Source organism: Pezoporus wallicus, unplaced genomic scaffold, assembly GCF_028554395.1.
Source record: "Pezoporus wallicus isolate ANWC-B61680 ecotype Strahan unplaced genomic scaffold, APGP_CSIRO_Pwel_v1 contig_12129, whole genome shotgun sequence".
NCBI lineage: Eukaryota > Metazoa > Chordata > Aves > Psittaciformes > Psittacidae > Pezoporus > Pezoporus wallicus.
Window position 1 is genome coordinate 1,064,291 of NW_026642642.1, and position 18,254 is coordinate 1,082,544.

The 18,254-nt window shown below is 43.8% G+C and overlaps 1 protein-coding gene across 4 annotated transcripts in view; it reads right to left on the reverse strand.

Annotated features, from left to right (window-relative positions):
• The window catches only part of PDZD2 (PDZ domain containing 2), a 204,502-nt gene that overhangs the window by 125,266 nt on the left and 60,982 nt on the right, over nucleotides 1-18,254 (reverse strand). For all 4 annotated transcript variants that reach the window (XM_057431163.1, XM_057431161.1, XM_057431159.1 and 1 more), the window contains one exon: nucleotides 15,743-16,581. In XM_057431163.1, coding sequence (XP_057287146.1) covers nucleotides 15,743-16,221 — 479 coding nt within the window. In that variant the 5' untranslated portion in view covers nucleotides 16,222-16,581. The remainder of the gene's footprint in view (nucleotides 1-15,742; nucleotides 16,582-18,254) is intronic.

Sequence of the window (18,254 nt, forward strand, 5' to 3'; positions counted from 1 at the left end):
TCCTTAAAACATACATGAGATTTAGGGAGGATTTTGTTCCAGGAGTCTTCTGACCGTTCTGTGCAGTCAGAGAGAGTAGTTTTATTTCACAGACTGGATTTAATATACAGAAACATACTGCATCTGTTTCCAAATATTTTCTTTCTAAAGCCGTTATGAAAACCAATGCCAACACGTGCTCATTTCTCTTTAAGGAGGAAACCTAATTTGGATTTCTTGATCCAGATCTTAACACCCAGGCTCAATTTTGCTTGCTAAAGCAATCTACAGGCTACAGCTAATATAAATTTAATCTGCAAGACTTCTTGTTTGGGCTGAATGGGTCCAGCATGTCTTTGTTATAGGCTCCACACCATGTATAAGTAGTAGCATTTGCTGCTGATTGCAGATCTCACTCATCATGCACATGGGCTACATGGGCAGGATCTTTCTTGGATTTCTCATCCATTTTGGATTTTTCACTAGGATATCCCCATGTCTTGTTGGATCAGAGATTTATTTATTTATTTAGCCATTATTCAGCCTTTCCAAGTGCCTCCAAGAGGCATCAGTGTAAACAAGTGAGTCCCTAGCTTCATGTTATATTTTGGAGGTGTGATGATTTCATGGACCTATCAGGTGCAGCTGACCACATTTGAGAACACATCCTACAGGTCCAATCCTTCCTTTACATGGTCATAAGCTAAGAATTACTTCTTTAGTTAATCAGGTTACCCTGGCATAATGCTTACATGTGGAAATCAGGAACTACTCCTCTATCCCCTAATATCTAGGATTCACCTCCTTCCCCCTCAGCGATTATGTAAAATATCTGCGGGGAAAAGTGAAGTCATTTTATAATAAGGGGTGAAAAATAATCTGCTTTTTGATTGTACCCAAAGAGAAGGAGTATTATGAACAAAAAACAATGTTCTGTGGTGTCAGGTTTTCATTTGGCAAGGTCACAGCCTTCCTCCCAAGTCAGGAGGAGATTTTACCACCAATTGAAAGGAAAAAATAAAAAATCAGGTCTCAGTGACTACACAGGAACATTTTGATCGATTGGCACAAGCTAAAGGTTAAAAGTTACAATTTGCAGCTGACCTCAGAAAAAAATAAGAGCGACAGTAGGTTTAAAATCTAAATATTCAGTCAAGCTATTTCTCTAGGACACAATTTTCACGCTACTTTGATGAACGCTGCTAAGAGAGCAGGTGGCAAAACGTGACCAAGACGGAAACCTTTAGTTTCACCTCACATTCACTTCTTTTGTCCCATTCCCTGCATGAAGTTAATCCTCAGAAGAAGAGCCTGGGGAATGCCATAAACAGAAGTCCCTGGACAACATGAACAGCAACATAAACCTCCTCCCTGTGTACATACCTGAAACTCCCACACCACTCCTGTGTGTCTCCCATCATTGCCAAACTGGTGACCATAAAACAATGGGTACATGTGTGAAGTGAGCATGAGAGAGCGTTATGGTTTTGGGCTGGTAAGGGTGAGGATCCCATCACTGGGGAGGGACTCTTCATTAGGGACTGTAGTGACAGGACAAGGGGTAACTGGTTAAAACTTAAACAGGGGAAGTTTAGATTGGATATAAGGAAGAAGTTCTTTACTGTGAGGGTGGTGAGGCACTGGAATGGTTTGCTCAAGGACATTGTGAATGCTCCTTTCTTAGCGGTGTTTAAGAGCCTTGGGTGATATGGTTTAGTGTGAGGTGTCCCTGCCCATGGCAGGGGGGTTGGAACTAAGCGATCTTAAGGTCCTTTCCAACCCTAACTGTTCTATGATTCTATTGCCAGGCTGCTCCCACTTAAGTGGCCATGCAGCCATGAGATGAATTACATGGTTATATTAAATCCTGTTTTTCTCATGTGCACATCTTGATACTGGTCCCTCCTCAGTTCAGTTGCTTACTAAGGAGTCTGTTCATACTTGAAAGAAAATTCTCACCAAATAAGAGTTGCCTTGAACGGGAAATCATCTCATCACATTTTCCCCAACAGAGCCCCAAAGTGGCTCCTTTTACGTCAGTAAACACACATCCCACATCCAGAGCTGCCTTGCTAGACTTTTGCTCTAAAAGATAGCCCAGTGAAGGTATAATATGCAAAGTTTTATAAACTGGAGTGCTCCAACCAGAATATTGGCAGCTCCAGCAGGCTTGGCTTTGGACCTTCTCACTTCACAACAAACCTCAGAGACCATATCTGGAAATCAAAACTCCATCTGTGTGTTGGCAGGAGCACCACAACAAAAACAAGGTTGTGTTTTGGGGTGTTTTTTTTCCTCAAAGCCTGTACTAGGCACAGAAAGGGACAGCGTTTTGGCTTCAAGAACTCAGAAAAATAGAATTCAGTTTTTCCATTCTGTCATTATTCCAGGAAAACCCTACAGGTAAGTAAATCTCACTTGTTTACACTGATGCCTCTTGGAGGCACTCAGGAAGGCTGGATAATGGCTAAATTCATAACCAGGAAGGTATCTCATAAGCTAGGGCTTATTTGTGTTGCTCAAATGTACTTCTGCAGAAACAGGTATTTCAAAGAATTTTAGCCTTTATGAAGCTGCTCTGACTTTATAACCTTCCAACAGACAGGCAGGTACCTGGAAAGAAATGCTCTGCAGTAAAGCCCAACATTTAATAAAGTGCTTTTTCCCTGGGGAGCTCAAGCACCTGCAGAAAGCAAGCTGCTGTCATCACCTCCCTGTCACCAGTGCCATGACTTGTTCACAGTGGGGGGAAAAGGCTTGACCAGGACCCAACACGTAAGTCCACACGTGCTATCTATTAGGCTGTAAGACCCTGACAGGAGTTGGATACATAGTTCTAAGTCATATGCAGTTTATACAAACATAACTAACAAGTAAATGATTTAAAGTAGAAGCAGGCAGAAGAGAAACGAAAGATAAAGCAGCCAACCAGTACAGGCTTGCTGCAGAAAGCAACATGGACTATAAGCAAGTAGCAAATGCCACTAATATGTTGAGGCAAAACTTTGAATGGAATTTAAACTAGTTCTTTACATTTGGTTCGTGCTGGATTCTTACACCAGCTTATGACCTGGTATATAGCAAGGTAATATGACATTTTTTAATCTAAAGGACTTGGCTTCACCAAGTCATGCATGACTCCCGCAATGTAGTACATGGCCAGTGGCTCCCAAGTGAGCTGGTGTGCATGTTAAAGATTATAAAAAAAGGGAGAATGTGTCTCCTCATATTTTGTATGCTATTATTGATATTATCATTAAATGAGAGAACATCCTTGAGGCTGGGAAAACCTCAGGGAGTATGGGAGCTGACACCTGGACTCAGGATTGGTTTCCTTGGTTATGAGATCTAGCTGAACTGTTTTAACAGATAATGATATCTAATTTAATTACTTATTAGGCAAAATACTTTTGATTATTATTCAGCCAGCCAGAATTAATGAATTTCTAAGTCCTTCTATCCTGTTTTTTTTTTTCTACCCTCTTGTCTTTTACCTCTTTTGTTTTTTTAAGCTCTTCTGAAATCCACCTCTCTCAAGACTGACATTTACTTCTCTACTAACTAACTTGGATGATTATTTTTTTTTTAATGATGATGCCCCTTAACCTCATTTCCACAGTTTATAATTTGATTCTTGGGTCATCATGGAAAGCATCTGAGTCACCAAATAATTCTAATAAAGCACTGAGATTCTGCCTTTCTCATACACTATTTAAAACACAGTCCATTTAAAGGCAGAGCCCTGCAGTAAACCCTTGTTGACTTTGAATTCCACACACCAGCCATTAACTTCTGATCCGTTTGGCACCTGTACACGTTTTTAAGGAGTTATTATTTTTTTCTCCACAACTTAATGGGTGAATTATTGGAACCCATTTTATTTTAACCACATAGTTCATCCTGATTAAATTGGCTAGTTTACTAAATAATTTTCTGGTCTCTGTATATTCCACTTACTTCCCAAATGCAGGCAATGACCAAAAAACAGATCAGAGGGAAGACAGTTCTGTGTACTGCTGGGTCAGAGTGGCCAGAAGAAATCTGGAAGGCAGAGTTTTCCCATTTCCATGGGGATAAATGGGAAGCGATTCCCCCACAGCCCGCGGTGTTATGGTATTGTCAGCGACCTCAGGCACAGCTTTGTTTTTATGTGCAAGAAAGTTGTGCTTCAGCCTTGCCAGCCAGGAAGGCAGAGAGTCAGTAGGAGAAGGCAAAGTCATGAACTATTGGTGGTTCCTATAGTACCTGCAGCCATACAAGCATGACATTCCCAGGGCTTCCCATGAGTGGAGATCCCGGCTCAGGGTGAATCAACCTGACTGCACACCTACAGCCCCAAACATAGCTCCTTCAGCCAAAGACAAAGAATAATGCACGGCATTTAGCTTTCAGAAACCTTAGAGCTAGGGAGATCCAAACACAAGCAATTAAAACAAAGTGGTGATGAATATACAGTTCAAACCCAAAGCTATTCATCAGATTCATGCAGCATGAGAAATGAACTAAGAATATGTAGTTGCCACTAATGTCTCTAAAAAATTTTCCCAGCAACTTATAATTTACAGACTCCTTACCATATTTCTGTTAAGACATGGTTTAAGAGAAAGTCTTGCCTGGCCAGCAGAAGTAATTAAAAAGCAGTTCTCACCTACTTAACTTGTAAAGGCTACAGAAGAGCTGTGTCCTCAGATTTTGCTGAGAGCTCCCATTACTCAAAGTAGAGGGCAAATCGTGCTTTGCTACCTAATGCCTGCTGGCTTTGAAGCCAAGGCAACTATTGCTCTTTTTATTCATAGGCCCTTGTTTTCAAATAGAGTGCTTTTGGGAATAAGTCTTTTACTTGAATTAATTGCTTTTCCTGTTTGGGGAAAAACAAACAAACAGGTTTGTTCATTTAGAGAACTTGGCAACTGCAGATTGCCCATTACTTTTTTGGAAGAGCTATTTTGCAAAGAAAGTTAGCCCACAGATTCAGTAAACATATGGGATTTGCAAGTTAATCCAATAAGGCCATTATGGTGATGCTCCAGAGGACTAGTCACCATCAGGAGGGGAAAGAGTCGACTAATTCTAAAAGGATTTCCCTAAAGCCATTTTCATGTTGGGAAGTCAAGAGCAAATTTCCCTCTTAGTAGTATTGGTCTGGGGAAAGGGAGGAAGATAATGACAGAGACAACAAAAAATAAGTTTGTGCCCATGTCGGTGTGTTTCAAATTATACAGCTGAGCTTTAAGGAACACAAAACAGCCTTTATTCATATTTGCCATTTTTTACAGTAGAGTAACTGAAAATAGGAGACAATATCCCTTAAATTCAGTTCTTAAAACTCCAGAGTGGCCACCTTTGATTCATACTAATTTTAGCAGCTGTTTATGTGGACAATTAATTTGAAAACTGTGCTGTTACTAACACCCATCAAACAAGCAACACAGTTAATGAATTTGGGAATACCTAATTTCTTAGGGAAAAAAGTAGTAACACAAACCTCTTGTTTCCTAGGTCCTGAGGACCACTTAGTTTTGGTATTTAGATTTATTCTCTCCACTGAAGTTCCAGCTACCAACATAAACCACAGCAATTGCTAACTTCATTCTCAAGAGACTGGATTATAATCTCTTTTACAATAGTTTTAAATAAGGTGTAGCAGCTGAAAGTCCTTGAAGCTGCATGGGAATAAAAGAGAGTCAGGTCTTCATAAGCAGCTCCCTCTCTGCATTCCGGCATAAGCAAATCTGCCCAAAATGCACAGCATATTTCTGTACTCCTTAAAGGGATTAGCTACTGCGCTGAACAAGCCCAAGAAACATTTAGAGTAATTATATTGCTTATATAGACGCCTAAAAAGCATGAAAAGAAACAGTTTTCCAGTACTGCCATCTTATCAGTTCGTAGGTAAGGTAGGCTAAATTCCAGGCTGACGTAACCCCAAAATTGCTTAAAATATTTATATGACATTGCCCTCTAGAGGAAACTGAGAAAAATCTGTAGTTTAGTAGAATGTATCTACAGATGAAAATCTGAAATGTCGTCTTCAGCAGAACAATTAGCATGTTATTTTCAGTGAGAACATCACACACCAGTTTGACCCCATTTATTGCCCATGAGTTTTCAACAAGCAGTTCCCAAACCTCTAACCCATCATCCCCATGTGGGCTCTATATTCATATAGATGGTACCACTAATTTTACTGTTTATCACATGTCCATGTTTTTCTCTTCACTACCAGAACAAAAAATAGCCCAGGCTATGAAAAATTCATAAGTACTTAGTAATTTTTCAGTTGTCATGGCACAAGGAACTACTGGTCAATGTGTATGAGTATGAGAAGCAGGACACCACCGTTTCATTGAATAGTTACTGTGCTACCCTGAACCCATTCCAATGATCAAGTAACAAACTAGGAAAACACAGTCAAAATGGTTGCTCTATTAATCAATTATTTGGTTTGCTGTTTTTTTTTTTTGTTTTTTTTTTAAGAACATCATCCTGTTATCTATAATACCTACTGTGGAGAAGGGAAAAAACAGACCTTGACACCTCTTTCAACAATAATCTCCTTCAGTCACATTTCAGCAATGTTGCTGCATTTTGAAAAAGCCTAAATCCATTTTCAATATACCTCTTGTAGGTATATTGAAAGTCTTGTTAAAGGGCCTTGAGTCTGGCTGGGCTTCTTGAGTGTTGGATGCTCTAGGGTGAATTTTGCTTCTAATAATCACATTTGCCTACTCTCGTCCTGTCTCTGTAGGTACAAGTCTTTTTCAACAGCCCCAAACCTTCTGGCAGCACCTGCCAACTTATCTTTTAATGCTACTGGTCTGTTAAAAGCATTTCCCTTTGGAGGTGCAAATGATCTTGCTGAGTGTCACACGTTTTATACAGAGGAAGCAGTAAGAGCAGAGAGTGATGCTGCAGAGCCTGCGATTGATACATAAGCCCTTCCTGTCCTAACCTATATCTGATAAAAAGGAGACAGAAAAATAAGTTTCAAGGAGCATGTGATACTGCTTGGAGCTGGAGGGAAGTGTCACATCAGATAAGAAAAGCAATGAATTTTCCACAGGAAAGAAAAGCCTGGCCCCACAGCCATCCACTTGCAGCAGTTCTGGAGTTACGTACCTGCCTCTCTGCTGATCACACCTACGTTTCTTATATTTATCTTCTCACTTATGTCTGTAGATAGCAGGATCATGCTGACAAGCCATTTCTCTGAGGCTGATGTCAAGCACAGTCTCTGCCTCTGGAACTGTCTCCTGTTCATCCTCTTTCAACCCTCCCGCTCCTGTACTTTCCAAGTCAGGCCTGATTTGCAGTGACAGGAGATAGGCAGGTTTTAAGCTGCCACCACCGTTAATGCTTTTAGCTCTGGAGGATCATAGCTCAGTCCTAGTGCGTCTTCCAGGACAGCAACCATCACACACAAAGCTACATGAGGCTGGCAAGAAGGTATGATTGCCACTTCCTTGTAGAGTACCCATGAAAGCCTTCTGAGAATGGGAACACTGCTTCCTTAGACCAATGCTATGAGAAAAAAAACATTTCAGTGAAGACTGGAGAAGCTGTGGCTTTCCAGGACTCATGGAACATTGGTCAGTATGAGTCAGAAAGGACAACTTGCCATGTATCCCTCTGTAACCCAGTAACCTGGGTCCAGTTATGTCCTCTTCCTCCTGCAGCTTGGTGCTCCTGTCTTATGGAAATCAGTCTTTAGCCCACACCCTGCTTTGTGCAAAATTTTGGACTCCCAGAATATGAGGAGAAATTCACATTTATAGATTAGTAGAGACATTATGAGTGACTGCACATTGCAAATTGGTGTTTAAGGGCACAAGCATTACAGAAAGGGCAATAATAATGGGCACAAAATGTTCCTTGCTTGTTTTTTCAAACATCTCTATTTTTAAACATTGATGCCTAAAGCACTGTTATGTGTTAGCAAATGCACTGCTGGAGAGGCTGTGAAAATAACTGCTGCTGTGGCTGAAGGCCTTACCTGCTCCGTGGCTGGGAGGTGGAAAAAAGTGACCCTATTTTGCACATTCCAGCAGTTTGCCAATTAGTTAAGTTCTGCTGCAGCCTGACAGTGCTTCCAGATGACCTGAGAGCATGGGATGCTTGCTTCATGCAAAGCTGAAAATCCCACTCATGATGGAAAAGGTCTCTTGCTGCCACTTTGGCATCAGGGATAAATGATGAGGCATGAGGCTGATTCACCAAACCAAGCTGTTCCCACACTAGATGAATGAGGAGGGCAGAGCTCGCTTCCAAACAGTGGGCTTCTTGTAATTACAGCGTGGTCAGAACAGCAAATTAAATGGAGACACACAGCCATACATTTGGCCACAAGTTACAGCCTTCTAAGCAGAACTTTCACAGCTCAATGGAATAAAACAAAAGCACACAAAAAAATTCCGGACAACCCATTCTGTAACTCTGAAGCTTTTGTGCTTCTTAAGGCAACACCACCAACCTCTGTCCAAGTCTTTTCAAGCCTGATGCAATCCCTCTGAAAAGAAAGCGTGCAGAGCCAGGGCTGGAGAGCATTTGCTGCAGATGACCCTGGGGATGTTGCTTAATTATACATGTATGTCCTCTGGGTAACACGCTTTCTACCAAGAGAGGCCAGCTCTGCTGTTGAGTTACAACAGTGTGTAAAAAGCAACGAGGAGCATACTGCTCCCAAAACTTTGGGACCAACATGCAAACACACACAGGACATGAGCCATTTAAATCAGAGGGAGTCTTTCCATCATGTTTTATGGGTTTTAGATAAAGATAAATAAGATACAAATTTGAGGAGGATGAGGGGCTTGGAAACCCTGTTGAGGAGGCAGCTGTAGCAGTAGCGGGATGCTGCAAATGACCGTCACTACAAGAGAACACGTTTTGCCTCCACACAGGTTGGGTTCAGCACAGAGAAGTTGAGAGGAAAGGCAGGAACCACAGGGTGTGGAGGAGAAATCGAGTGAACCATACTCAGACTAATAAAGCAAAAAGGACAAACAAGCTAAATGATCTCTGCTGAGTCTGGGGATTAGTGACCTTCCGTCTTTGGCTCTGGAGAGACAATTTGGGATAAAGCTCATTTCTTCAGAGCAATTTATTTCTCAACACGTGTGGCCAAGTCTGCTCATACCTTTCCTGAAGACATAAAACCAGAAAACATCTTAGTCCTGTTATATTTTAAGGGGGGAGGGGGGGGGGGGGAGTGTGTGGAATTAATATCCACTATCAGCATAAAATACAGCAGCCGTGATTCAGAGGGGACTCCGTTCTCCAGCATACGAGACTGCAGGAGCACAGGGAGACACTTAGGCTGTGTTTGAGAAATGTCAGACATCCATAGGCTTCCTCTCATTTTGCACAGGTTGAGCACACATTCACTGTCTCCCCACCACAGCAGCTCAACTGGAGGAGAAAACCCTCAGCCACAGTCCCTACGTGCTGCTCATTTTCCACCCTCAGAACTCACACACCAGCCAGCTCAGAGGGCATGTCAGCATATGCTTCTCATCCATGCCTGTGGTAACAAGCTCCAGGTCTTAGCCTCTGTGCCCTGATCCATCACTTAGCAGCATGATGGGTGGTAATGTGATATAAAAAAGGAAACAAATTCAACTCCACAATAGTTTAGGAGTATTTTTTAGGTCAGTTATGAGAAATCTACTCCCTGAGATTGTATTTGGAGGCTGCAGCCCCCAGGACCACTGTGTTTGCTTTCCTCTGCGTAGTCAGTGATGTTAATATTTTAACAAGGAGCTTCCACAGAAATGTTTGCCCCGTGGCCAAGGGCAAAGGGCCAGGATACATTTCCATTTGTTTTCCTATTAAAATAAAAATATTTTCTTATGAACATAAGCAAGAAAAGGCCCTACTAATACCACGCAAAGCAGCTGCTTATACTGAGCAGCACTTTGTGTTGGCAACACTTTTGCTTTAGGAAGGAGGTGAAGAAACACAGTAAAACAGAGCAATCAATCCACACAACCTGACATGCCCAGGAGGTGGGAGTGTGGTGAAACTAAGCTTTCTGTAATGACCAGGGGTAGTTTTCTTGGGGTGATTTTTCGCAAGGAAAAAGGACATATGAAGGAGATTGCTTTGACAAGTGGAAAACAAATCCACAATAACTTCCGGGGTAACACGAGCCCATCACAGGCACAGAAACCTGAAAACCTCCCCTTGCACCATAACACAGGCATTCATAGACTCTAACAGCCAACACTTCAGTGTAAAGAACAGATTTGTTACCAAAACTGAGGGCCCCAGCTAATGAGAAGAAGAGGGCATAGCCTGTGCTCCCCGCTCCCACAGTGTGCAATCCCCACACACCAGCTGGAGCACCTGGAAGCACTTTGGATACACTGCTGAGTTGTACGGATGCTCCAGGGATAACGGTGGCCACCACCGCAAGGACAAAGTGGCCAAGGTGAAGACAGCCAACCTCCTGCAGTGCCAGTGTCTCACCACAGCGTGGCAGGGAGCAGTGCCCCATGGAAAACACAGAATTGGAGCATTGCACTCGGATATCAAAGGGCGACCAGATTTTGGGGAGGGGGTTTTCCCATCAAGAAACTTTCCATTGCGGGGCAAAGCAGCTTATGAGAAAAAAAATCATTCAGTTCAAACTTCTGAGGAAGGGGGAGTTCAATAAAAGGTGCCTTGAAAGGTGTGCTCTTCTGAAACATCTGCCTTCAAACCACATTGTCAGATTTTTTAGCAGTTCTACTCACAGACGCAGCATGGGTTCTCCATTCCCATCCCCTCAGCAGATGTACCACTCTGAATCATCTTGCATGCAGGGCTTCCAACAAGGGGGCAAAGAAGAAGAGCACTCCCCTGAAGACCACCACTGTTCAGAGTAGAATTTGGCTCTGAATACAGCCAGGCACTGAATATTGGCTTTCCAGCTCCAGCAAGGACTGTTTTGATACAGAGACTTAAGATTTCATCCAGCTGAGCCCAGGATTGTTATTGACTGCCACAGGCAAGCAGCATGAAGTGCTTTGCATGTCTTGAGACCTGTAATTTAGTTACATGTTCGGTATTGTGCTCTGTAATCAGCTGCTAGCGCTGAGAGAGAAGCAGGTCTGTGTTTAGAATGTCTATGTATCACACAAATACAAATAGGATTGACCTGTTAGGAAAACCAGGACATTATCTTCATAATTCCAACTATCCTGGAGCATGTAGATGTGACATGCAGTAACAGCCAGCACTCAGAAAAGACCCTGGCTTTGCTGGAAACCCCGATTTCAAAAGGTAGGGTCAAAGCTTCACCTTCAGTAGTGGCACTTGAAGCTCACTCACAACTGCACATCTGATTTCTGAAGGTCTTTCTCAGAGTCTTTGAAAATAAACCAATTTCCCTAACATTTGGCATGCCATATCTTGTGCTGGGGAGGAGTCCTAGCAGCTCCCCCAGGACACAGGCTAAAGAGGAGAGACTAAGAAAATGCTGTTCAAAGGTAAGGCTGTTGAAACACTTCTCTGTTTTCTGGAAGCAACACCAGGTTGTGGGTTAAGAAGAAGCCAGCCAGACTGTATTCCCACACATGGTGATGTTTGGTAATTTCTGGTGATGAGGCACATGATATTTTGAAGCAGTGGTTGGGTTTCCTCAAAAGACAAAATTTTAATAATATCTTGTGTTTATACCACACTGTCATCACTTGTAATGTATCTTACACTGCTTTCTTCAGGAACAGTTTGAATTTGGAAATCTATTCAGCACCAAGATTAGATGTACATGGTATCTGTGTCCCAGCACTGCAGCTAAGCTTGATGAAATTTGTAATCAAATATTTCAAACAGAATGATATTCATGACAAAATAATTCTTCTGCTATCCTCCCAGGACTTGCTCAATGAAGCCCCATTCAGTCATGCTCAAGAAATGAAGGATTCATTTGTCATCTGCAGGAATACTAACAGCCTCCCTCCAGTAAATGAGTAATAGACCAAAATGAGAGGAGTAGTTCCAAAATACATAGGAAGTTGTTGTCTGGGGGGAACATAACCCATGTGTTTTTGAGATACAGTTTTATAGACAGAAGATAAATAAACATGCAGAGTTGTGACTAACCTTTATTCAGTACTCCAATACAGCTCATTTCCCTGCAATTGTTTGATAGACACACACGATTTGCTGACTCTGAAGAGAGCGATAATTTTCCTTCAGTCACTAGCATCACCAAAATTGCCACCACCCACATCATTCCTCTCTAATGTAATAATACTCTGTTAAGCAAAAAGCTTTGATGATTATATTACTGCATAATGTTTCTCTAAATGAAAAGAAAGAAGAAAAAGAAACCAGCTCAGCAATAATCAGCCTGTCTCTGCTGTTTACATGGCAATCAGGTGGAAGTTAAAGAAGTAACTTTTCTCTAAAGAAGTCAGATTCCACTTCCCTTGCAAGGAGAGACAGATGACTGATACCCACAGATGGTTCCTCCAAGATGCGGCGTGCTGCTCTTGTGTGCTCTGTCTGACCCCATCACCGCCCCACGACCTGAGCACCTACAACAGGTAGGTGCTGAAAGAGCACAATCTGCCCAGGGACGCCCACACTGTTACAGTTCCAGCTATCTGCTCCTGCTGGCCACATCCATAGGACAGCCAGCAGAAGGCATCCTGTGCCCCTAACCTGTCTTCTCCCATTGTCTGGTGTATTGGCTTAGCCCCTTGGAACAGCGAAGGTTTGTGTTGTGGGATGGAGCTGAAGATGAGGTGAAGTGAAGCCCAGGTTATGTAAGGACACTTCTGTCAACCCTTCTCCAGGGTTGTGAGAGAGGGCATGAGACCCTCATGCCAAATTCCCTGCTGTTATGGAGATAAATCAGGAGATTCCCTAAAGCCCCAGTGTAGACAACACATTCACCAGGCAAGATGGGGCTGCCCTGGTACATGTGGCAGTTGAGAAATAAACATGTAAGCAGTGATTTTGCTTGCCTAATCCAGCTTGATGCTACAGGAGCTAATTTCACTGACTGTGTGCAGGCTATATTAAGTACATCACACTGCAAATCACAGCACTCACACCCCTTTGTGGACCTGGAATTGTTTCATAGACAGACAGATAATAATTAGGCAGACATAAATTAAGCCAGGGCTACTATTCAGTGTGCTGTCCTGCCCCAATGCCTTGAAGAGCCAACAGAAAAGGGTTCTGCTATTGCCACCTTTGCAACAATATGGAAATACTCTAGGAAAGCTTCTACTTTGAAGCAGTCTTCCCAGAAGGCAAGCTGATGTTGTCTTTCAGCCTATTACAAACCTAGACAGAATTACATCACTTCTGAGCCCCCCATGAAGAAATCTACTGAAGGACTCTCAAAGCATCCTGAAGCAGATCAGATGAACAATGTGCTAATATGAAGATAGGCTGAGAAAGTTGGGGCTGTTCAGCCTGGAGAAGAGAAGGCTGCGTGGAGACCTCATAGCAGCCTTCCAGTATCTGAAGGGGGCCTATAGGGATGATGGGGAGGGACTCTTCATTAGGGAATGTAGTGACAGGACAAGGGGTAACGGGTTAAAACTTAAACAGGGGAAGTTTAGATTGGATATAAGGAAGAAGTTCTTTACTGTGAGGGTGGTGAGGCACTGGAATGAGTTGCCCAGGGAAGTTGTGAATGCTCCATCCCTGGTGGTGTTCAAGGCCAGGCTGGACAGAGCCTTGGGTGACCTGGTTTAGTGTGAGGTGTCCCTGCCCATGGCAGGGGGGTTGGAACTTGATGATCTTAAGGTCCTTTCCAACCCTAACTATTCTACGATTCTATGATTCTATAACATGGGGCTGGAGCTACGAAACAGTTCCCTGAAAGGCAAAACCAGGCATTCCAAACTGAGAGCATCCTCAAGGTCCCAAACTCAAGGTCATCCACCAACATCAACCTTGTCAGACAGCAGTTAGTAAGGCAAGGATGCTTAGGATGCTGAAAATAAATCAGGTTTTGACTAAGAGATGTCTTAAATTTGGCCTAAATTAGATGTAGCATATTCTAAACCAGGATCTTACAAACAACAACACTGGCCCCGCACCACCAAAACTCCGACTTCATAATGGCCAAAAAATCCTCACAACTAAGGAAAATGAAGCACTTGTTTCTCATTAGCAGCCGTCACAGCTGCTGGTCTAATAACAGAGCTTTCTAAAAAGAACAAGCCCAAAATGAAGCCTTCAGGGGAGGATAAAAAGAGCAGGTATCTAAACATTTTGGACTCTAGTGGATATTATCTTTCATTTTGCATTAATAATAAGACAACACTGCTGGCCATGCAAGCAATTCCCTTGGATTTTAGGAACAATCACATCTTGCAAAGGGGAAACAGCAAACTAACTGCTTTTTGCCAAAAAACCTCTCAGACTTGGGGGTACCATTGACTGATACTCCCACAGCACCAATATTTATACACTCATTGTATTACGGGCTTGAAATTCCAGAGGGATGTTATCACACCTGCAAAATCACAGCCAGGTTGACCTGCCCAGCACCCACAGATCAAGGAATCATTGCTTTTATTCTGCCAATTGGCAGAATTGGGAGCGATGGCCACCCGAAATCACTGCTGCATTCACTGCCTGTTGGGAGCAAAGGCCATGTACTTGGCAGGATTATAACTCGCAACTGTTACACCCCAAGGTCATTATGGCTTTACAGACCCAACAACTAAAGCCGCGGACAAATGACCATTGAGTCTTCCCATCAATGCTGTATTTTCAATGGACGAACCTGTGAAGATTCAACTCTTCTTTTAACTTTTTTTTTTTTCAGTATGCAGCTTATTTCAGTTAAAGCTTGTTATTTGCTCCTGTTGCAAATCTCACTCACTTGAGCACTTTCTCAGCTAGTCTGAAATGGCATGTTACTCCAAAGGCCCATAAAACATGCTGGATTATCCAGGTTGCAGATCAACAGATTCTCCTTTTAAAGAATGGCCACTTAGCTAGCACTTCGCCTCCAAAACTGTCCATCCCCAAGATGAATGCCCTCTGGCAAGAGGGAGAGGATTTCGTGCCCTCCCATACATTGCAATATTGGGTATGAATGAACACTTGCATTCCCATGTCTAGCAAAGAAAGGCCTTTGCAAAGGGAAGTGTGAGCAAGTCTGTTGGCCCACAAGCTGGTCCAATAACTGATTCTACTTCATGCAGTAGCTGAAATAAAGAAGCTGAAACAATCTCTATCATTGCAAGAACCTTCATTTCTGATCTGAACTCTAAAAGGTTTCAAGTTTTCTGGGATAGGAGACAGCAAAAGAGAGCAAGTGAACTAAAATCAAAGGGAATTTATTAAAATGAAGTTGTTCCAATCTGGAAAACACAAAATCGTCTTGCTTTGAAAAAGTCTGAGGCAACATTTAACTGTCAAAAAATCCTCTAAGATCAACTAAGATGCATCTCTAAAAATCTTCCAGTGCTGCTGAGTCTGTGTTCTTTTTCCCTTAAAAAAAAAAAGCATTTTTATCCAAACGCGGACTCCTCCTTCAGTGGACACCCGCCAGTGCTTACCAGGTACTATTTTTTGACACAATGACCTGTCAAAATCTTCTAGTGGATGTCCAAGAGCAGGTGTACGCTAGTTATCGATTTGCTTTCGTTACTTATTTTCTACAGACCTTAGGAAAAAACCCAGTGCTCTCTTCAGGGCGGGAAAGCAGAGGTCAAAACCTCTGCTCTCAGACATCAATCAGTACCAACCACAACGTGCACCACACACTGTGAGAGGCAGCCACTGGTGGCTGCTCTTCCACCCTTACCTCGCACCGGTGACATCCACGCCAACCATCAGCTGGCCATTCAAAGACAGGATTTCATCTTTAAGATGCACTCTCCCGCACTTCCCAGCTGGGCTGTTTTTCTTCAAGTCCGTCACCCAGATGCACCCAACATCAAGCACTGGTCCCTTATTCCCCTTCCTCTTCTTCCCTCCCCGACGCTTCTCCCCATAGTCCCCCAGAGCGGGGATGTTCCCAAAGCTCAACCCAAGAACTTCATTTTTCCGCATCTCCTGGGCCAGGTACATGGTGCAGATCTCCGTATCCGAAGTGCCGCAGCTGCCTGGCTGCAGTTTGCTCTCATCCACAGAGAAGTTGAGCTGGATGTATTCACTCAGCTTCTGTACAGCTGAGCGGCAGAGCTGCTGCTCGGCGCCCTCAGCCCCCTCCCGACGGCTGTTCTGCAGCCACTGGCACAGGAGGGGGAGGTAGACCCCTGCGTTGTCCTGCGTGATGGGCATCGCTGTCCCTGTGCATCCCCTCACAGAAGCAGCCCTGGACCCGATCGGCTTCCCAGACCTTGGCTCCGCTGCCTGCTGCAGCCCCCTGCAACACCTGAGGCCATGCTGGAGTGGGGCTGCAGATCCAAAGCAAGCCCCATCAGATCTCACAGGAATGGATTTTTTGGGCTCCAGCTACCAAAAGCACAGTCAAGGCAGGATGTTTGGTGTGAACTCACTGCAGCTACCCCCACAGAAAGGAAGGTTGATGGAAGAAGTGGTGGGGAGTGTCTGTGGCTGTCCAGGTATGCTTGTTGTCAGGATCTCCACTCTGCTGAGAACGATGTCTCCTTCCCACCACGGTCAGCACACTGCCTAGTCCTGCAAGGAAGAAACGGCATGGTTAGAACTGCCAGAAACACAGCATGCATCCAGCAGCCTCTGCCCATTATCCTGCCTGGGACAGGAGCCCAAAGCCGGGCTTGCACGGCCGCAGCCGCTCTCCTATGATTTACCACTTGAGGGCACCAGCTGCTCTTCTCAACAAGGGAATAAAAGGTCACGATTAGCTCCTGACCTCCCCGGTAAACAGGGAATCGATGAGCTGTGAGGATGCTCCTGCGACAGCGCCTTGCCTGGCACCGAGGAGAAGCAGATGCTCCAACCAAATCCATGCCAAGGACTGCCGAAGGGGCACAGCGCAACACGAGTCTTGCCAGCCACTGAAGCTGGTGGATGCCACTGCTGAAGGCAGCTCTGACCTCCTCCATGACAGTGTTTTCAGGCTGGGATAGCTTTAATCTGGTCATTTTTCTGACTATAGCTTCCCATCAAGCTGCAGGAGGGATGGGCAGCAGCAAACACAAAGGGTGAGAACAGGCAATGGGGTCTCTCCTCTTACTGGCAGTGGTGGCTTACAATGGACAAAACCTACCCTGCAGGTGAAGCATCTAAGGGAGGTGGCTACCCAGTCCCAAGGGACAGGTGTTGCTCAGGTGAATCCCCCAGTTTCCTGCAATTCAGAAAAGGGTGCACCCAGTCAGCCAGAAGGTAGCGAGAGCTGGGGGTTATCAAGCAAGAGAGTGAGAAAGGGTTCTTTTCTATGATCATTAGGATCTATGAAACAAGGAAAAATGCTGACACGAGTCAAGTCTCATTGACCTGTTTCTGTTGGGGAGTTCTTTTGTAGAAGCAGATCCTGATCACTGATCTGTGCATCAGGAAGCTGGAAGAAGGCCACAGCTTGCAGTTTGCAGCCTGCACGTCTGCTCCAGCAGATGTGGATGCAAAGCTTGGGTTAGGCAGAAGAGCCTGTAGCAAGAAACCACAACTCCAAGAGCACAAGCATAAACGGACTCTGGCAAAAAGCTGCTGCCCAGAAGCTGGATCCAAACTGTTTTGCCACCTCCCTGGCTGCATGGTACTTCCCAGATGGGCAGGGGTGACCCTTAGAAAGTGCCAGCAGGGCCAGGGACAACACATCAAGGCCACACATGATGTTCTGAGTAGGACTCCAGCATCTTCATGAACAGGGTAATTTTATACCAATGGCTGAATAGTGATGAACATCAGCTCAGGAAAGGAGGAAATGGCTCATCACTGCTTAATGAGAGGGATGTCCTAATTAGGTTCAGGGTAACACACATAGGGGACAAAACCAGAGGAAAGAATAAAAACAGAAACACAGGTGTAAGGAGAAGGGGTGATAATACACTCACAGATTGACCAGGAAATAGGATTAAAACCTCTGCGTATCTTAGATAACTAATGAAACATACTGCTTTTAATACAGAATTTAGGTCTTATTTAAGATATCAGATTTAATTTAAGACAAAAGTGATGATTTAACTGGCATGACTGGAGCTTGTTGTAGTAAGACATAGATCTGGAATACTGACATAAAGATGCATAGCTTATATATGGACCAGCAGAGAAAAAGTAGAGGAAGCATCTCTTAGTATACTAAGGATAATACATATACTTGCTCTGAGGTCCAGAAGACAGAGGGAGGAAGATCTGCTAAATTCTCCAGTTAATAATAAAATGAAAAAAAA